The following is a 15,180-nucleotide window of genomic DNA, read 5'->3' as shown; positions in this document are numbered from 1 at the left end:
ACTCTCACGTCCTCTAGAGTTTCCGGATTGTTCTTTTATATATATATACTCTCAGCGAAATATTTTATCTCATTTGCCATTGAATATCAGTTTTGCAATGGTCGCTGTCCTGTACATTACAAATACACACACCAGTCTCCTGCTAAGGTTTACCAGCTCGTCAATATATTTTGCAATCATGGTTTTTGGTTTTCGTACTCTATGTGAAGATTGCCTGTATTCGTGCGTTATATCACTTTAAACCTCCCAACTTTTGCATCCTACTGCTTAAGGTGCATTTCTGATCTGAAAGAGAGCATTAACTATTTCTATGTTGATTTTATTTCTCTTTCTAAAAAAAATGTTCCAATTATTTAGACCTTTATTGCTCCGCCAAGAACAGGTGAGCAGGAGCCAGCAGAGATGTTAGCCTAATTATCCTTCCGAATATTTTACCACGAGGTTATATTTAAAGAAGATCAAGTATTTAAATGTTTACTAATAACCTGAACTCTCCAAAAACAGCACTACGCTCAGGTGGTAATTTCAATTATTAAGGGCTTATCTTTGTGCCATGCTTGTTAACATTTTTAATTCAGAGCTTCATTTGGGCAAATAAAAATGCCACAATGAATATCAAACATACGTCCAGAAGATGTACATACGCGCGTGTTTAAAGTTTCTGAAAGTGTCATTTTTAATTCCAGAATCTAGGATGTATGATTGTAAGCAGTATATATATAGCAGAAAGGAGCTGAAACAGAAGCAGCGTTTGGGACACCAGGAGGAGTATGCAGCTAGAAATGTTCGCCGTTCTTCTGTCTTTGATGACGTGCCTATCAGGTATGTTGCCCTGCATAGGGCTTTTTAAATGAGTCTGACTTAAGCTGAAGCCTTCTGGTTTCAGATAATTCTGTCAAGGAAAGCTTCGCTAACTTGGTCTGTAGTATGAAATAATGAACTCGGCTAATGAAAAATATCCTTTACATAGTGGCATGAGCTAAACGTGTTACTTAAAGAGAGGCATTCCTTTTTCCTATCAGTTTTCTGAATCTCATTAAGGTTTAACCGCGCATCACATTTGCCATTCAAAACGCGGAAAACACTGCGCTGTACTATATTGCAGCAAGGCTTACGTTGCCGTGAACAACACCATTGTTGGGAACGCTCTTTATAAGTACATAAGGACAATAGTTTACCTGCAGGTCCCGTACAGAGAACAAACATTTAGCATGAAGCACATTTTTCCAGACCCGTAATACAAATTTTTTTACTTGGGCAGGAGTAGTAGATAGTCGCCGGCGTCATTACAAAAAAAATATATATTGTGCGTTTTCAGACCTACAGACGAAATACAAAAGCTTACTTCCATAAACCGTTTATTAAAAGATGTTTTAGAGGCCGCTTTTGCAAAGATTTGACACAGGCACTTAAGACTGCTTGCATGGTCTCTCTGAATGTGTTGCTGCTATTACTCTGATATTTTTGTAAATTCGATATGAATCGTTGTAATAACATGTTGTAATAACATAACATGTAATATAAATCTTTATGCATTTACAAGTTTTCATTCCACTCGATCAAGAGAATCTTCTCACATTCAGCACAGCTTTACTCCTTTTATCGTATGTAACAGCGTTTATCGTTAGTATTTCTTTATAAAGCACACCGCGGAGTTACATCATGCTAATTTGGTGTCCCCATGACCCTATTCGTTACACTGCGGATGTAGAACCTCAGTCATGCTCTATTGCAATTCATTTGCATTATGTGACCAATGGGTTTCATTTATTTCTGCGACTTCTGCTGTCTTGTCAGGTGGGCGCTGTAATACCGAGTGCAACTTGTGCGGAAACTGATTTTAACTTGTACTGCGTCCCCGACTTGATTCCTTGCAGTTTAGATGTGGTACAATATCTGAGATGCGGTAGATGTTTGGCCCTGCTATCACCGATAGCTGTAATGTAGAGGCAAAATATACGGCTTTTTATAAATAGGTAAAGAAAGGCAGAGAAGAAATCAATGTTTGATAATATTCGCTATTTGTGCTGCCTAACAAGAAGAGGGAAAGCATAATGACTAAGAAATGATTTTGCCTATTAATTTGTGGGTCTAAAATTTTCATGTGCTAGCTTCACTCCTAAAAAGGCACCTTTCATCCAACATTTGCCTCTGCATAGGCAATGTAAGGCAATGTAACTGACACCTCTTACTTCTCTCAGGGCTATATGCAGAACACCCCTCAAGTGCTGTGGCCAGGAACACCAGCGGTGAAGTTTTGTCGAGAGGTAAGCAGTAAAATAGTCGGCGCTTTTTGAAGCTCCGATTCTTATGTACAATTTAGGTCACCGTTGTTAATTTTAATGCCAGAAAGTAGTATTTATAAAGGAAGCAGGTAAATGGGAGCCATTAGCGATGTCACCTCATTCCGTTATAGACGCGGCTAAATTGAAAACATCCCTCCCCCCCCCCCCCCCCCACACACACACACCCCGGCACTTTTTTCGGTGTGATTATTGCTCCTGCTCGTCTTAAAGACAATATATATCTGCAGGCGTTTAAGTACCTTGTGTGATGAGACTTAACTTATGTGTTCCATATCCCCTCTATACGGGAGGAATTACACCCAATATGAAAGCAGCTTTTTTATTTATGTGACCGCTCCAAATATTTATTTGTAATATTTTATCATTCTGAATTTCAACTTCATCTCTCTCTCTTTCTTTTCCTTTCCTTTTTACCTTTGTATAATGGCAGACAAAAATGATGGCCTGCTATTCAGTAAATTACCTTTATCTCTATCATATGAAGATTCTCACAAGCTTAAGAAATACCTATGGAAGTCGCTGATCAGGGGCGGCTACGGCCACACTTAATTGTGGAGAAGCTGAAGATTCGGTGGTGGCAGCGTCCGGCCAAGATGAAGGTACTGAGCCTTCCGGCGCTGCTTCCTTCTCTTCGGCACGTGCCAGGCCCTCTTCTTCTCAGGCGCCAGCGCATGTGGTGCCGCTCCAGCGCATGTGGTTGCTCCGGCGCCTGAGGGATTCATTTAACCTTTCGGTGTGCGGCGGAAGCATGCCATGCGAATCGCTAGAGGGCCCTTCCCTTAGACAATTAGTCGAAAAAAAAAAGAAAAAGGACAAAAAGCATTGATCTAAAAAAAAAGACTTGGAAGAAAGTAATACAAATATGTATATGTTAAGTTCGTGTCCAAGTAGTTCAAGGGGAAAGCAGGTTTCATCAATGGCTTTTTGAGGAGGTCACGGCTGAGTAAAACGTTGTGGCAGAGGGGGCGAGACTGTTAAGGAGCGTGCGGAAGAACCTTCACTCCTGTGCTTGTCAGAACTAAGTTGTGACTAGAAACGTTAGGACGCTGCGCGCGCATCCAAGATCTGAAGCAATTGAGCATGCTAGTGTATAGTGTATCTAGCGTATAGCGTAGTGTCTCTTTTGCTACAAAATTATATGGTTCACATTTAAGCTCTGCATTTAGGGGATGACGCGATAATGTAGGCTACAAGCCAACATAGAAATCCCAGCTTTAACTAAGCCGTATGAACGTGTCGACGTGGCAAAGGGGCAACGTGTACTCAAATATCATGGCAGGTTGGATCTGATGTCACCCTTCCACATGAAAGGACAGGCTCGAGCTGGCGCACTTTCCGGCACCGCACTATTTCAGGCACCGGCGGAATACTACAGGGTAGCTTAGTGTAGCTTTCCCTACAAAGAAGAAAAATCACCCACTGTTTTTTCATGCAGTATCCATGCCAGTCGCAGATTTTAAGAGGGGAAATGAGCACAGTAAACTTGGGACATTTTCTCTTGGGACATTTTCTGGGAACAATTCTTTAAATGCCACTTTGAGTAATATTCAGGTAATGCTTAATGGCCATCAATATATTTATGCCTTTGCTGCCTTGCAAGGTTTCGACGTTTCTGCTAGCATTGGTAATGGACGCGCCCCATTTTATCTCTTTTAGGAGCCTTATTACTCGTTAATAACGAAGGAGAAAACTTAGAAGAGAACTTATTCTGCACAGTATAGAAGCTCCGATCATTTGTGCCAGTAGCGTAAAATGCCGCTTGTAATACGAGGTTCATGGCCGAATTTATCATGTCTGGCTTCTGCTTCATGTTATATGCGCATCCGAACACATTTCAACCTGAATTCGTTGTTCCGACATGTTTATTAATCAGCGCCATCAGCATAAGGCTTTCAGCCAGAGGAGGTGCTATCTAGCGGTGGCATATAGGCTGACTGACTGCTTCGGCGGTTTCGGTTTAACCACGCTGACCCCACTATCCTCGCGACCACGGTGCCCACGATGCACATGAGACCGTAAGCAGGTCGGTCATACCTCGCAGATGTATCGATAGCGAAAGAACCACTTCAAAGTTGCAGGCGTGCTGGCTACAGCCGAATCGCGGAAGTTTAACCAGCCTTTTCAAGGAGCGCGATCGGTTGCGCCGTCGAGAAATGCGGGATATCGAACGCGTTTAGGGGCATGATAAAGGTGTCTTTAGCAACGGACTCTTCGCAAACGATACACCGGACAACGACGATCGTGAAAATTCTGAATCCGAGAACACTTCCTGCGCGCATACGCCGCGCCCCTGCGGGCATCTGCTAGACGCGATGAGGCACGAGCGCAGCTCATGCTAGTGGTCAGCTAGTGCGCTGCTGTTAGGCGCCCGTGCTGAAAGCGGCCTATTTGTTTTAGAATAAACTGAGCACCATGCGGCTTCAGCGATTGCCGGGGCGAATGTGAGCTTCTCTTCTCACGGTGTGTGCAATTCTCCGATCTAGCGTGTCGGCGCGAGAAGGGGAGCGAACCGCCACAAGCATATGAAGGTTCGTGGTACTATTCGCTGCCTGGTGCAGGGTTACGTTGGACGCGGCGGGTACGCCTTGTAAGGCGACTGCGAAGTGTAGTGCAAATAAATAATTTTACTTAAAATTCCTCGCTCGCATTATATGCGGACAGAAGCATTTTTTTTTTTTTTGCTATATCAAAATTGCACATCCCATTAAATGCCGATTCATATTATATGCAGTTTTTTACTGTATTTTGGAAAAAATGAAACAATTTCAAATATTGCATTGATGTTTAGATTATTTAAAAACTCAACCCTTGGTCTTGTTAAGGCTGCCTAGTTTGCTTGTGAACGCAGCACGAACTTTCAATGGACAAGTTTTCCACTGATAAGAAGCTTAGATTGTCCCAGTAACTTAGTGGATAACAATATAGTACAATGTGTCAAAGTTGCCTCACATTGAAAATATGTCATTCCAGAATCCTTTACTCGTCTCTTTCTACATATGATCTGTAAAGTCACCCAGATCAATCATTTAACAAAATACGTTGTATTTCCTTGTAAGTAACCCTTGGTAAGAATGCAAAATCTCTCGTATGCTTTACATGCCGCAACACTGGTATCAATGCCACAGGTAAATCCCGGTGCATTATGTTTTCTCAAGGTGTCGAAGTAGCGGCGGTCAATAATTTATCATGACGAGGTGTAGTGAGGTGAAGACGTAGCGGTGCAGTGCTGGTATGCGGTTTTGATTCATGGGCATCATGTGTAGTATCTGAAACCGTACCAGAAAAGAGACCGAGAAGCAGAACGACAAAAAAGCGAAGGATAAAAGATAGGGAAAGGAATCCTGGCAGTGTGAAGAAGACCCTTAAGATAACATAATTTGATGAAGAGTGCCAGATATTGTTCAGGCATTTAGCTGCTTTTGTATTTTTATTCCCCTGTGAATTCCTTTCCCGAGAACAAATCCCGGCTAAACTTGCAGCAATTCCACGGAGGCAAATACGAAACCTACCGCTTCCTTGTCTATATCATCGCTTACTAAAGACGTTCAGGTATTAGAAGCAAGTCCTGTCTTCCCTATCCCAATACCTCTAGGATCCCTACTGCAGTTTGCATTTTTAGCCTTTCTTAAGCTTTGCCTTCTACGCCTAAAGCAAAACAAACTCGGGCAGAAAATAAACGTTTAGCCTTAAGTTCACTAATTACACCAAAACTGGAAAGCTCGTGCATAGTATGCTACCATTACAACATTACACTGAAGGTAATATATTCATGCATAGAAAAAATTCAACATAAAGCTGTCAGGTTTATTTTCTCAAAATACCGCTTGTGTGAATCCCCGACTGACCCAATAAAACAGCTAGGTGTTCGGCACTTGAACGCAGAAGAAAAATCTATCTGCTAAAATTTCCTTTCCTTTTTAAAATTATGTTGTCCTCGCTCCTGATGCAACGCCATTGGCAGCACACTGAACACATCATCATGCTGACTCCTTAACCCTATATAATGCCAGAACTAACGTTTATAAACATTCCATTTTTCCACGCACTTAAACAGATTCGAACAATTTACCTCAGTCGGCACTAACCTATGTTGATTCATTTGAACAATTGAATGGTTGACATTGTTGGTTTTTGTAGTGTTGTTTCTTTGATTCGTTGAAACTGTACTCATGTTTCAGCGCTACATATATATTCCTAGCATTCTTTATTTTCATTATTTCAGACTTTCCTTATTTGCGTTAGAGAAACCTGGTTTGTACTCGAAGACTGCGTTGATATTTTCTTCTGTGTTCATCATTTTACGTGTACTTTTCTACTAAATTTGTATAATTAATTGTAGGCCTCTTCTGCTTTGGCTGCCAAATACATGTAGCATTTTATAAATAATAAATAAATACACACAAAATGTAGCAGCCAAGCAAGACGAAAATTGTTTCAGCCATATGCCATATGGGTATTTTAAATTGTTTGAGGTTTGTTGATTTTAGGGGGCAATTATATGTAAAATCTCTGGTTATTGTTGGTTATTTCTTTTTTTACAGCTCTTGAAGAGCATCGATGTGAATTGAGAATTATTCCCACCGGAGGAGCCTGTAATTCGCCCTTTGGTGTGCGTTACGGTTTTAATCACCTAACAAAGAAGTGCGAAGCGTTCGTCTCGTACAAGTGCGCCGGCGGAAATGTAAACAACTTCGCATCAAGGAAAGAATGCCTAGAGACCTGCTTTAGTAAGTCGTGCTGAAGTTTTTGTCCCTATCGTCGTAAAGAAAGGTTTCGCACCTTCTTTTCTCAAATGCATTATAAAATTACAAACAGAAAGATAACATACCATTAAGAATTGTCCACTGGGTGGCACAAAATATGAGATTGCTTTGGATAGTTTTTGTACAGATGAAAACGTCATCAAAAGCGAGTAATCAAATTGAAGAAGGGAGAAAAGTGGAGATTGTTGAGTGCGTTGCAGTTCCTTAGGGTGCCTGCATGGGTATATGGCAATGAATGACTGCTGTGGTTGTGAAATATATTTGTCTAATTCATAAAATAGTGTTCGAGTAATAGAGAAGCAGGTTAAGCTTTGTGCTCAGCAGAGGTGAGCTTCTTGTAGCATTATAGAGGAGTGTTTGGAAAACAATTTCTTATTCTGTATTCACATAGCATGCTAAATTGCCGTGATATACGATTCTTGGCTGATTTCCTGCGTCTAAAAAGAGGTCACATGAAAAGCCTAGGTGATTCTGTAGAATTCTAGCAGGTTCTTCAGTTCGTTGGTTGTTCTGTTTATTTAAAGTGCTACAATATATACTTAATCCTAATGCTGCACGGTAAGTTTTAATCATGTTGCTTTTTATGAATGCCAGTTGTGGATAGTTCTGTTACATACTTTACGAGTAATGAGTGTGTAATGGGTTCAGGTAGACAGCCTTGTTTTCCCCAGGTGTAAAAGGTATTGGTGTTTTATTACGTGTTGGTCCCCAAATAAATTGCTGTAAAATTCAGTGATAAACAGGCAATCTTGCTCTTGAACAGAAATTTAACGAATAATCTTACTTAGCCAGAGGCCAGAGGACGAATTAGGCTTTGTGAAAAAATTACTTGTCATTTGCGTAGAATATATGATAAATTGTAGGTTAGACGATAAAGGTCGATAAAGGTGGACATCCTGCTTCTATTCACATTTTCTGCGCCTATTTTCGCTTGTTGAGAACTCATCTCTCTCTCTGCAAACTTTAATTCTATTGGTAAACATTGTAGTACTGCACATTATTCAGAAGATATAGTTAAAAATAGTGTCCACAGCATTACTTAGGGTAAAAGAAGATGGTACGAAGACAATCACATCATACTGCTACAGTAGGCCATCGCATTACAAACTATACCGGTTGTAGTACAGCCTCTTTTAAAAAGGCTCTCGTAAAGTCACACATATATTCCCCGGTCATCAACGACGCTGGTGATCCTATGCTTGCTTCTGTATTATCAAGATGAATATACCTGTATCGGTGTGTTACAACAGGGACCAACGAAGAGATTAAGAAACTGAAAACGGTAAATTTACCTTCACTAAATGGAGAGGATTCTAGAGTAGACCTTTTCCACCGGGAAGATGAAGTACCTAAGGTGTCTATGGCCACCCCTCTGCTGCTTCTTAATAACTATGTTTATTGCCTCACGGCATAAAGAAATATGTAAAAAGGAAATTAAAAGGGTTAATAAATGAAAAAAAAAAACGGTTGGCTGATCTAATAAAGTTCAAGAGAGACCGGTGATAAGGTCCTTGCGTCCAAGAAATCTACGAAGATGGATTATTCAGCGAAAGAACCACTACCGTCAGGTGCAGAATTCTCGTAAGCTTCAGTGCCGGGCCAACCCACAACAAGTGGAACAAGTGGTGAATATCTGCCTCAATATTTTCGGATTTGCAGACAGGATATCCTGGACATTGATATAGATATTGGTATTGAGGCCATGTTCGTATTACAGCAGGTGTGAGGCAAACTCGGCCCGGATACTTCATAGCGTCACCTCCTCAGTGCGGGTAAGACCACTGAAGAGGGTTACCGCACACGGTGGGACAAAAGCACGTGTGCGGCGCCGGAGGTGCTCCTATCTTGTGAGAAGCAGTGTGGCATCATCCATACTGAGAAAACGTGTCATTGGTGAAGGTAGAGTCGCCTGGCGCGTTGCAGAATCTGCAGAGCTTTCCGAACTGAGTAGATCACGCGAGACCCACTCAATTCGACCGGTTTGCGAGATGCGAACCGCTAGGCGATGTATATTCTGGCAGATTTCTGGACTGCGACTAACGCGTCGGAACAGACGTGTTGACTGAAGGGAGTCGGTGCGGATGGCAATTTTTGGCGGTAAGTAGTAATGTTATGACGGATAGAGAACGAAGCGGGTCTTAGACAGCCGATTGCTTAGCACAAAACGTAGAAGGAGCTTCTGCAAATTGCTATCTAGATGTCCGATTAAGCACCGGCTTACAAGGACAATGAATGGCAGTTGTCGTTTCACATCGGTCAATGCTGGCATATACATACATAATTATCGAGCCTTGGGGCAGCTTTGTACCTTTCACGAAGGATGATGCGCATAGGATGTGGTTGGTCTTCATCCATGGTATGTGCAGGCGCAGTGCGAGCTGCGTGGGTGCCAAGACGTGCTAAGCCGAATTCGTACTCCCTATGTAGTCTGTCTTCCGAAAAGCGTCATGAATAGCCGAAAAACCTCTTAGAACTTCCATCTAGCTGCAACTGTGGTGGTCTCCTCTGTAGTAACAGCTCTCAAGAGCAGAAAAATATTGCTGAAGAACCATCTCTTGGTTGCACGGCAATACATTGTGGGTGATGTTTGTCAATACAGTTTTGTGCACTACTACAATTACCTTTATCATTTCTTCCCTCTATAATTCACCTTTTATGTTTTCCGGGTGCCTTTCATTTCCGCCGGTTAAGGTGCTGGCAAACACCACGGCTAGCAAAATATTGACCCGTGTGTTCCCTTTTTTACTTAGTTGTTTGAATTAATAAGACATTAAAAGCCGAAGGCAGAACATAACACAGGATCAGAATAAGAGCTGTGATGTGTGAGTGGCTATAAGATGCTCCAGTTCCATTTCTTTCCGTCTTACATTTCGTGATTGCTCCAAACAATTTGTTGGTAGACAAAGTGCCTTCAGAAACTGAACATGACCTTACATTTGGCAATAATGAAATGGTGCTACTGTTGGCTGTTGTTGTCCACTTAGTCAGCGGAACCTCTGTAATCTATTGTTCTGTGAAGAACACACATCCGACATACCATTGCTGCCGGCAGTACCTGTGAATGCGGTCCTAATTTTTCACTGGTCCTAATTGCCCTTAACCGTATTTTGTATGGATCAAATGTCTATTTTTGGTTTTGTCGAAACACACATCCGACATACCATTGCTGCCGGCAGTACCTGTGAATGCGGTCACGTAAATAGCAGTCATTCCTAAATATAGGTCAAAAGTTTTAATATAGGTCGGAATGGGTCGAAACACACATCCGACATACCATTGCTGCCGGCAGTACCTGTGAATGCGGTCACGTAAATAGCAGTCATTCCTAAATATAGGTCAAAATTTGCATGTTAGCAAAAATGCACGTTAGCACTCTAGAATAACGATTCGTAAGTGTAACTTTTTCACTGGTCCTAATTGCCCTTAACCGTATTCTCTATGAGTCAATTGTCTATTTTTGTTTCTGTTTGTCTGAAAGTCAGCATGACTAATGCATCACACGAAAGCAGTGAGCGGCCAGTGAGATAAATCAATGTACAGTGTGTTCTAACGTCCGTGATAGCCATCGGCAGTCGGGGCAAGCACCCACTAACCATTCCCTGCGTCACGCAGTCAACGTCTAGGTTGCGTCATGAAGCCAACGTCGAGGTCCCGTCGCCAGTGGGCTGTTGCTACTGCCAATAATAAGGGCGATTGAAAGGCGCGGCTATATATCTCAACAAAAGTGCACCATGCAAGAAGACAAAGCAGGTCCCAAAAAGACAACGAAATGTTTTTACAATAAAGCCCTTGGTAATATATTGTGAGCACTCGACGCTGGGGTGGCGCGCACAGTAAACAGAATATATGCATCATCGGTCTGCTTAACAAATATAACAGAGCTGGCCCCATTCCTGCAACAATGGTCGCGAAACGACTGCCTTCACTTGTTCATGGTAGCTGTTCATTTTAAAAAGCAGTCAATAACAGTAAAAAGCGGGTAAGAAGCTACCCTGCTAATCTTATTTCAACGCCGTCACGAACAGTGGTGCACCAATGGGAAGTTTAATTGCATGAATATTACCCCGCCTCGTAGTTAGGACTTATTGTATATGTGTAACGCTTCTTTGAGTCAGAAGCTTTCACAACACAAAAATGTCAATGCGGAAGCTCCACAATGCCTGTATACAACTTGCGCCCTGTCTCTCACATGTAAAACGGGTAATATTTTCACAACCTCAGAACGCCTTGGGGGTCAAGCGCGTCGACAGCAGTTCCTTGAATTCAGGTCAGGGCAGCAACTGAGGCGGCACCAAACACCCACCTCGAGCGAGTGCAAGCGACTTTGGCATCGTTTCCAGGCTGCTTGGGGGCTCCGAGGCTTACGCGGGACGTTACCCTACCCGTGGGAGAAAGCATCGACGATATACGTGGAGCAACAGTCTAGCACAGGTGGTAGCACGTAAAGGCAGAGACAATGGGTGAGGGGTCCGCTCTTTCTTAATAATGCTTCAGGTGGACTACATGAATGATCTCAGGGCGCGGATGTGCGCGCGATGGTCCTGCTCCGTTGGGAACCACCTCATAATGTAAATTCCCGATTCGGCGCACTATTCGGTATGGATTGCACCCAGCAACTCTACCAGATGTCACGACCTCAGGAACGCCTTGAGGGTCAAGGGTGTCGACAGCAGTTCCTTGAGTTCAGGGCAGCGCAGCAAGTGAGGTGACGGCGACACTTAAACCAAGCACCCAGCTCGAGCGACTGCAAGCGACTTTGTCGTCGGTGCCAGGCTGCTTGCGGGCTCCGAGGCTGATACGGCCCAGTATAAAGTATTGTTTTAGTCATAACTGTAAATAAATTAAACTTGGTCAAAGAACCCGACCTATCCTGATCGCAAAACGTATAGAGGTTCATCTAACAAAAGGTTCATTATTACTACTAACACACCGGCAACGTAATTAATAGCTGAAAGTGAAATCAACTGCTGTCATAGAGAAAGGGAGAGAGGTTGTCCTGTCGTATTTGTATAGCCCCCTCTGGCCGGAGGTTAGCATGTCAGCGAGATGCCTATTTTCAATTAAAACGAAAATACCAAACAATTAGTGGATTATACATTTTATTCCGACCTAGTAGATGCAACATATAAAGCAAACTCGATATAATAAATGATTATACGTGGTACATCAGTATGAAAAACAACAAGCTGCCTTAAAGAAGCATTAAGTATGAGGCAGATGTAACGGCCATAAGCAAGTCAATATGGTAAATACATGTTAAAAATAATACAAATTCCGAATCTTCACTGATGGCCTATCCATACTGAAAGCCATTAAAACCTAAGGAACCAGAAATGTTTCATATAGTTTATGTTTTAAGCATAATATATTGAGGATTTTAGCATGAACTAATAACGTTACCTGAATGCTGAAATGTGTAATACTTTGCATGGAAGTGCTTGTAAGAATAAATGGATATGAAGCAGTCCATAAATTGACTGGGGCAGCAGCGAATAACAGAACAGCAATGCATCTTCCACTAACAAAGCTATCATTGCAAACAGAGAGAACAATAATCAAACAAATCAAATAATTAAATAATTATGGCAATAATTGAGACCACGCGCATACATATAGCAATGAGTAAACCTGTTAGGATACGGCAGCTTAGATTTTGATGAACCATGATATATCGCAAGCAATTTAAATATAAGAAAGGTTCATACTGTATCAACATAGTTTGCATAAGTACCCACCTACAGCGTAAGTACGACTGACACGCATTAGGTTTCGGCCATCTTTTACTGCGTAGAGATGATATCATATAAGGCTAAACTAGGAAATAACTAAAGAACAATTTGGCAAAGAGCAAAACGGAAATCATGAATAGTGAAATATAAAATCATGAAATACTCGAAAACAAGATAAATGAAATATTCTAGAATGTTATTATACGTCTATTCTTGACGCCAGAAATAAAGTAATTGAGAGGCAGGCATCGCAAAAGCGTTTGGAGGCCGGACTAGTAAAGATCTTGCAGTTCAGCGTAAAAACACAAATATCTTAAAACACGTTGACCACACATTCAAATAAAAAATTCTCTCTTAAGTCTACTACTCAGTTACACTAAGGAGACGAAGATTTCTTCAATGGCAAAGGCGAGAAGCCGCATTTATGAAATACCTATGGAAAGGGTTGAAGGATGACGAAGTCTCCATAAGACAACATAAAAGAAACCCTGAACAAAACACCAGACTGCCGTGCTGCGTCCTGGCCGTACTGCGATGGTGGGAGTATATGTTTCTACCTCTTTACCCCCTTTTCTAAACCGCTTTCATATCATTATCAATGCCAAGTAGTAATCTTTGTTTCGCACTAAGCAATCTTTATATATGCTTGGCGGCCTGTCCCGGCGACACGTGACTATAGTGCGGAAGGTTACATTTCTGCAAAACCTTATTCTATGTTCGGCCTTGCAACCTATCTACTCGAGAAGAAATTCTACAAGGGATTTTTGACTCTTTCACGACGTTTGGCGTGCGCATATGCAGGCATGGGCTCTTGATAAGCAGATATATAGCAGTGGTATAATGATCTTTGCACGGGCTCAACTGCTTAATGACCGCATAGCATGTGCGCGCCGAAACCGGAGTATATTATATTTAGAGACTATAGTCCGTGTATTAAATTGTAATTCGCAGGAAACCAGCCTATATTTACGCGCTTAGCATTTCAATATGAAATAGATCTTTTCTCCTTCAAGTTTCACTGCCTACAACCTGCGAAGTGTAGTTAATCATTTCTGTTCCTCCTAAAATCTGAGAAAGCTTCAATGGAGACTAGGGTGTCCAAGCAATTATCTCTGACCACTATTCAATATGTGTACAGTTCTGCATTGCTCAACAGAACATTGCTTTTTATTAGGCGCTTGCAGGGGGATAAGTGTTTTTTACAAATTATTCGAAATCAACGCTGGCCAGATAGAGATCTTTGGAGTTCACTGAGAGATACGCTGTTGAAAGTTTGCATTTTCTTTGAGCACTGAAATCGTTTACATTTTGGGAAGGTGTTCTGAATTTTTTTGAAATGTACTTATTGGTCTAAATCAAGTTTATGGCTCTGATATTAGAGAAGGACGTTTTAATTGGGACACAAATAAATATTTATCAAACACTCATTTAGCATTCAAATAACGGAGCTAATCTCAGTCATAGTCTATGTGTCAACAGACTTTAGTATTTATTTAGATGGTGCACTTGCATCAAAAACACAAATAAATAATAGTATTTCAGGCTTGAAAATCGGTAATTGTCAAAATGATGGAGGACGTGCTCCAAGAAGTATCTTAAAAAATGTCATATACGGCGTTCAGCAGCTAATGTATAAAAGTGCTCTATTTATTGTATAAAATATGCTACATTCGTCTAAAACAAAGGGTGGTCGATAGCTCATGTGCACTCCACATCGCCCTTTCCGACAAATGCCGTTAAAATGCATACAATTAAGTACAACATCTTATATGGCTAAGCCCTAGTCAAGTAAAAATGACTTCCACTCTCCTTTTTATTGCAGATCGTTCGCTTTGCCTCCTGAAAAAAGGTACTGGTGTGCCACTTGTCGGAGCTCAGTCGTACATTTATGACGCTGATTCTGATTTGTGCAAGCCTGCAAGGAAGATTACGGTTTTCAAGAAAACTGCATATTGGCCTGAAGACAACAGGTTTCAGACACCAGAGCAGTGTCAAGCTGAATGCATGCCGAATCATTAAACGTTATATTAAATACTTCTCGCATGATTACATTTTTCTCTACGCCAGAATCGTGAAAGACGTCTTTATGGGTAATAAATAAAGCTGTAAGTGCATTATAAATCTAATTTTTGAAATAATGTCTCAGCTGGGAAATTGAAGCATCAAAGAAGATTTGATTTTTTGTTCTGAATAGCCTTAATGGCTATAAGCTTCAGCGATGCCCAACAACAAAAAAAAAGAGCAAGGACGCTTAATTCTTAATTACACCAAGCACACTAAGCCCCTAGTGGACAATACGACCACATAATTTATACTGCAGCATAGGTATGGCTTTTTATTTCTATGCTATGCTTTATTCATATGCTATGTATGAATACATTT

At 41.4% G+C, this 15,180-nt stretch overlaps 1 protein-coding gene across 1 annotated transcript; it reads left to right on the top strand.

Moving 5' to 3' along the window:
• Positions 1-699: 699 nt before the first annotated feature.
• LOC146176194 (hemaphysalin-like) lies at positions 700-14,930 on the top strand. The gene is made up of 4 exons (XM_084580932.1): positions 700-822; positions 2,202-2,267; positions 6,848-7,033; positions 14,621-14,930. Exons 1-4 carry the CDS (start codon positions 771-773, stop codon positions 14,815-14,817), a joined length of 501 nt encoding a protein of 166 aa, XP_084437058.1. The 5' UTR covers positions 700-770; the 3' UTR covers positions 14,818-14,930.
• The last annotated feature ends 250 nt before the right edge of the window (positions 14,931-15,180 follow it).

The sequence above is a fragment of the Amblyomma maculatum genome, chromosome 10 (assembly GCF_055883805.1).
Source record: "Amblyomma maculatum isolate TAMU_Amacu chromosome 10, ASM5588380v1, whole genome shotgun sequence".
Classification (NCBI taxonomy): Eukaryota; Metazoa; Arthropoda; class Arachnida; order Ixodida; family Ixodidae; genus Amblyomma; species Amblyomma maculatum.
Note: the sequence above shows the minus strand (reverse complement) of the source record. Positions and strands in the feature narration are given on the sequence as shown.

Excerpts from the sequence above, each read along its gene's own strand:
- LOC146176194 (XM_084580932.1), top strand. The coding sequence starts at position 771 with ATGCAGCTAGAAATGTTCGCCGTTCTTCTGTCTTTGATGACGTGCCTA. Across the intron at positions 823-2,201 it reads TTTGATGACGTGCCTATCAG|GGCTATATGCAGAACACCCC; the intron begins GTATGTTGCCCT and ends TACTTCTCTCAG. Across the intron at positions 2,268-6,847 it reads CGGTGAAGTTTTGTCGAGAG|CTCTTGAAGAGCATCGATGT; the intron begins GTAAGCAGTAAA and ends CTTTTTTTACAG.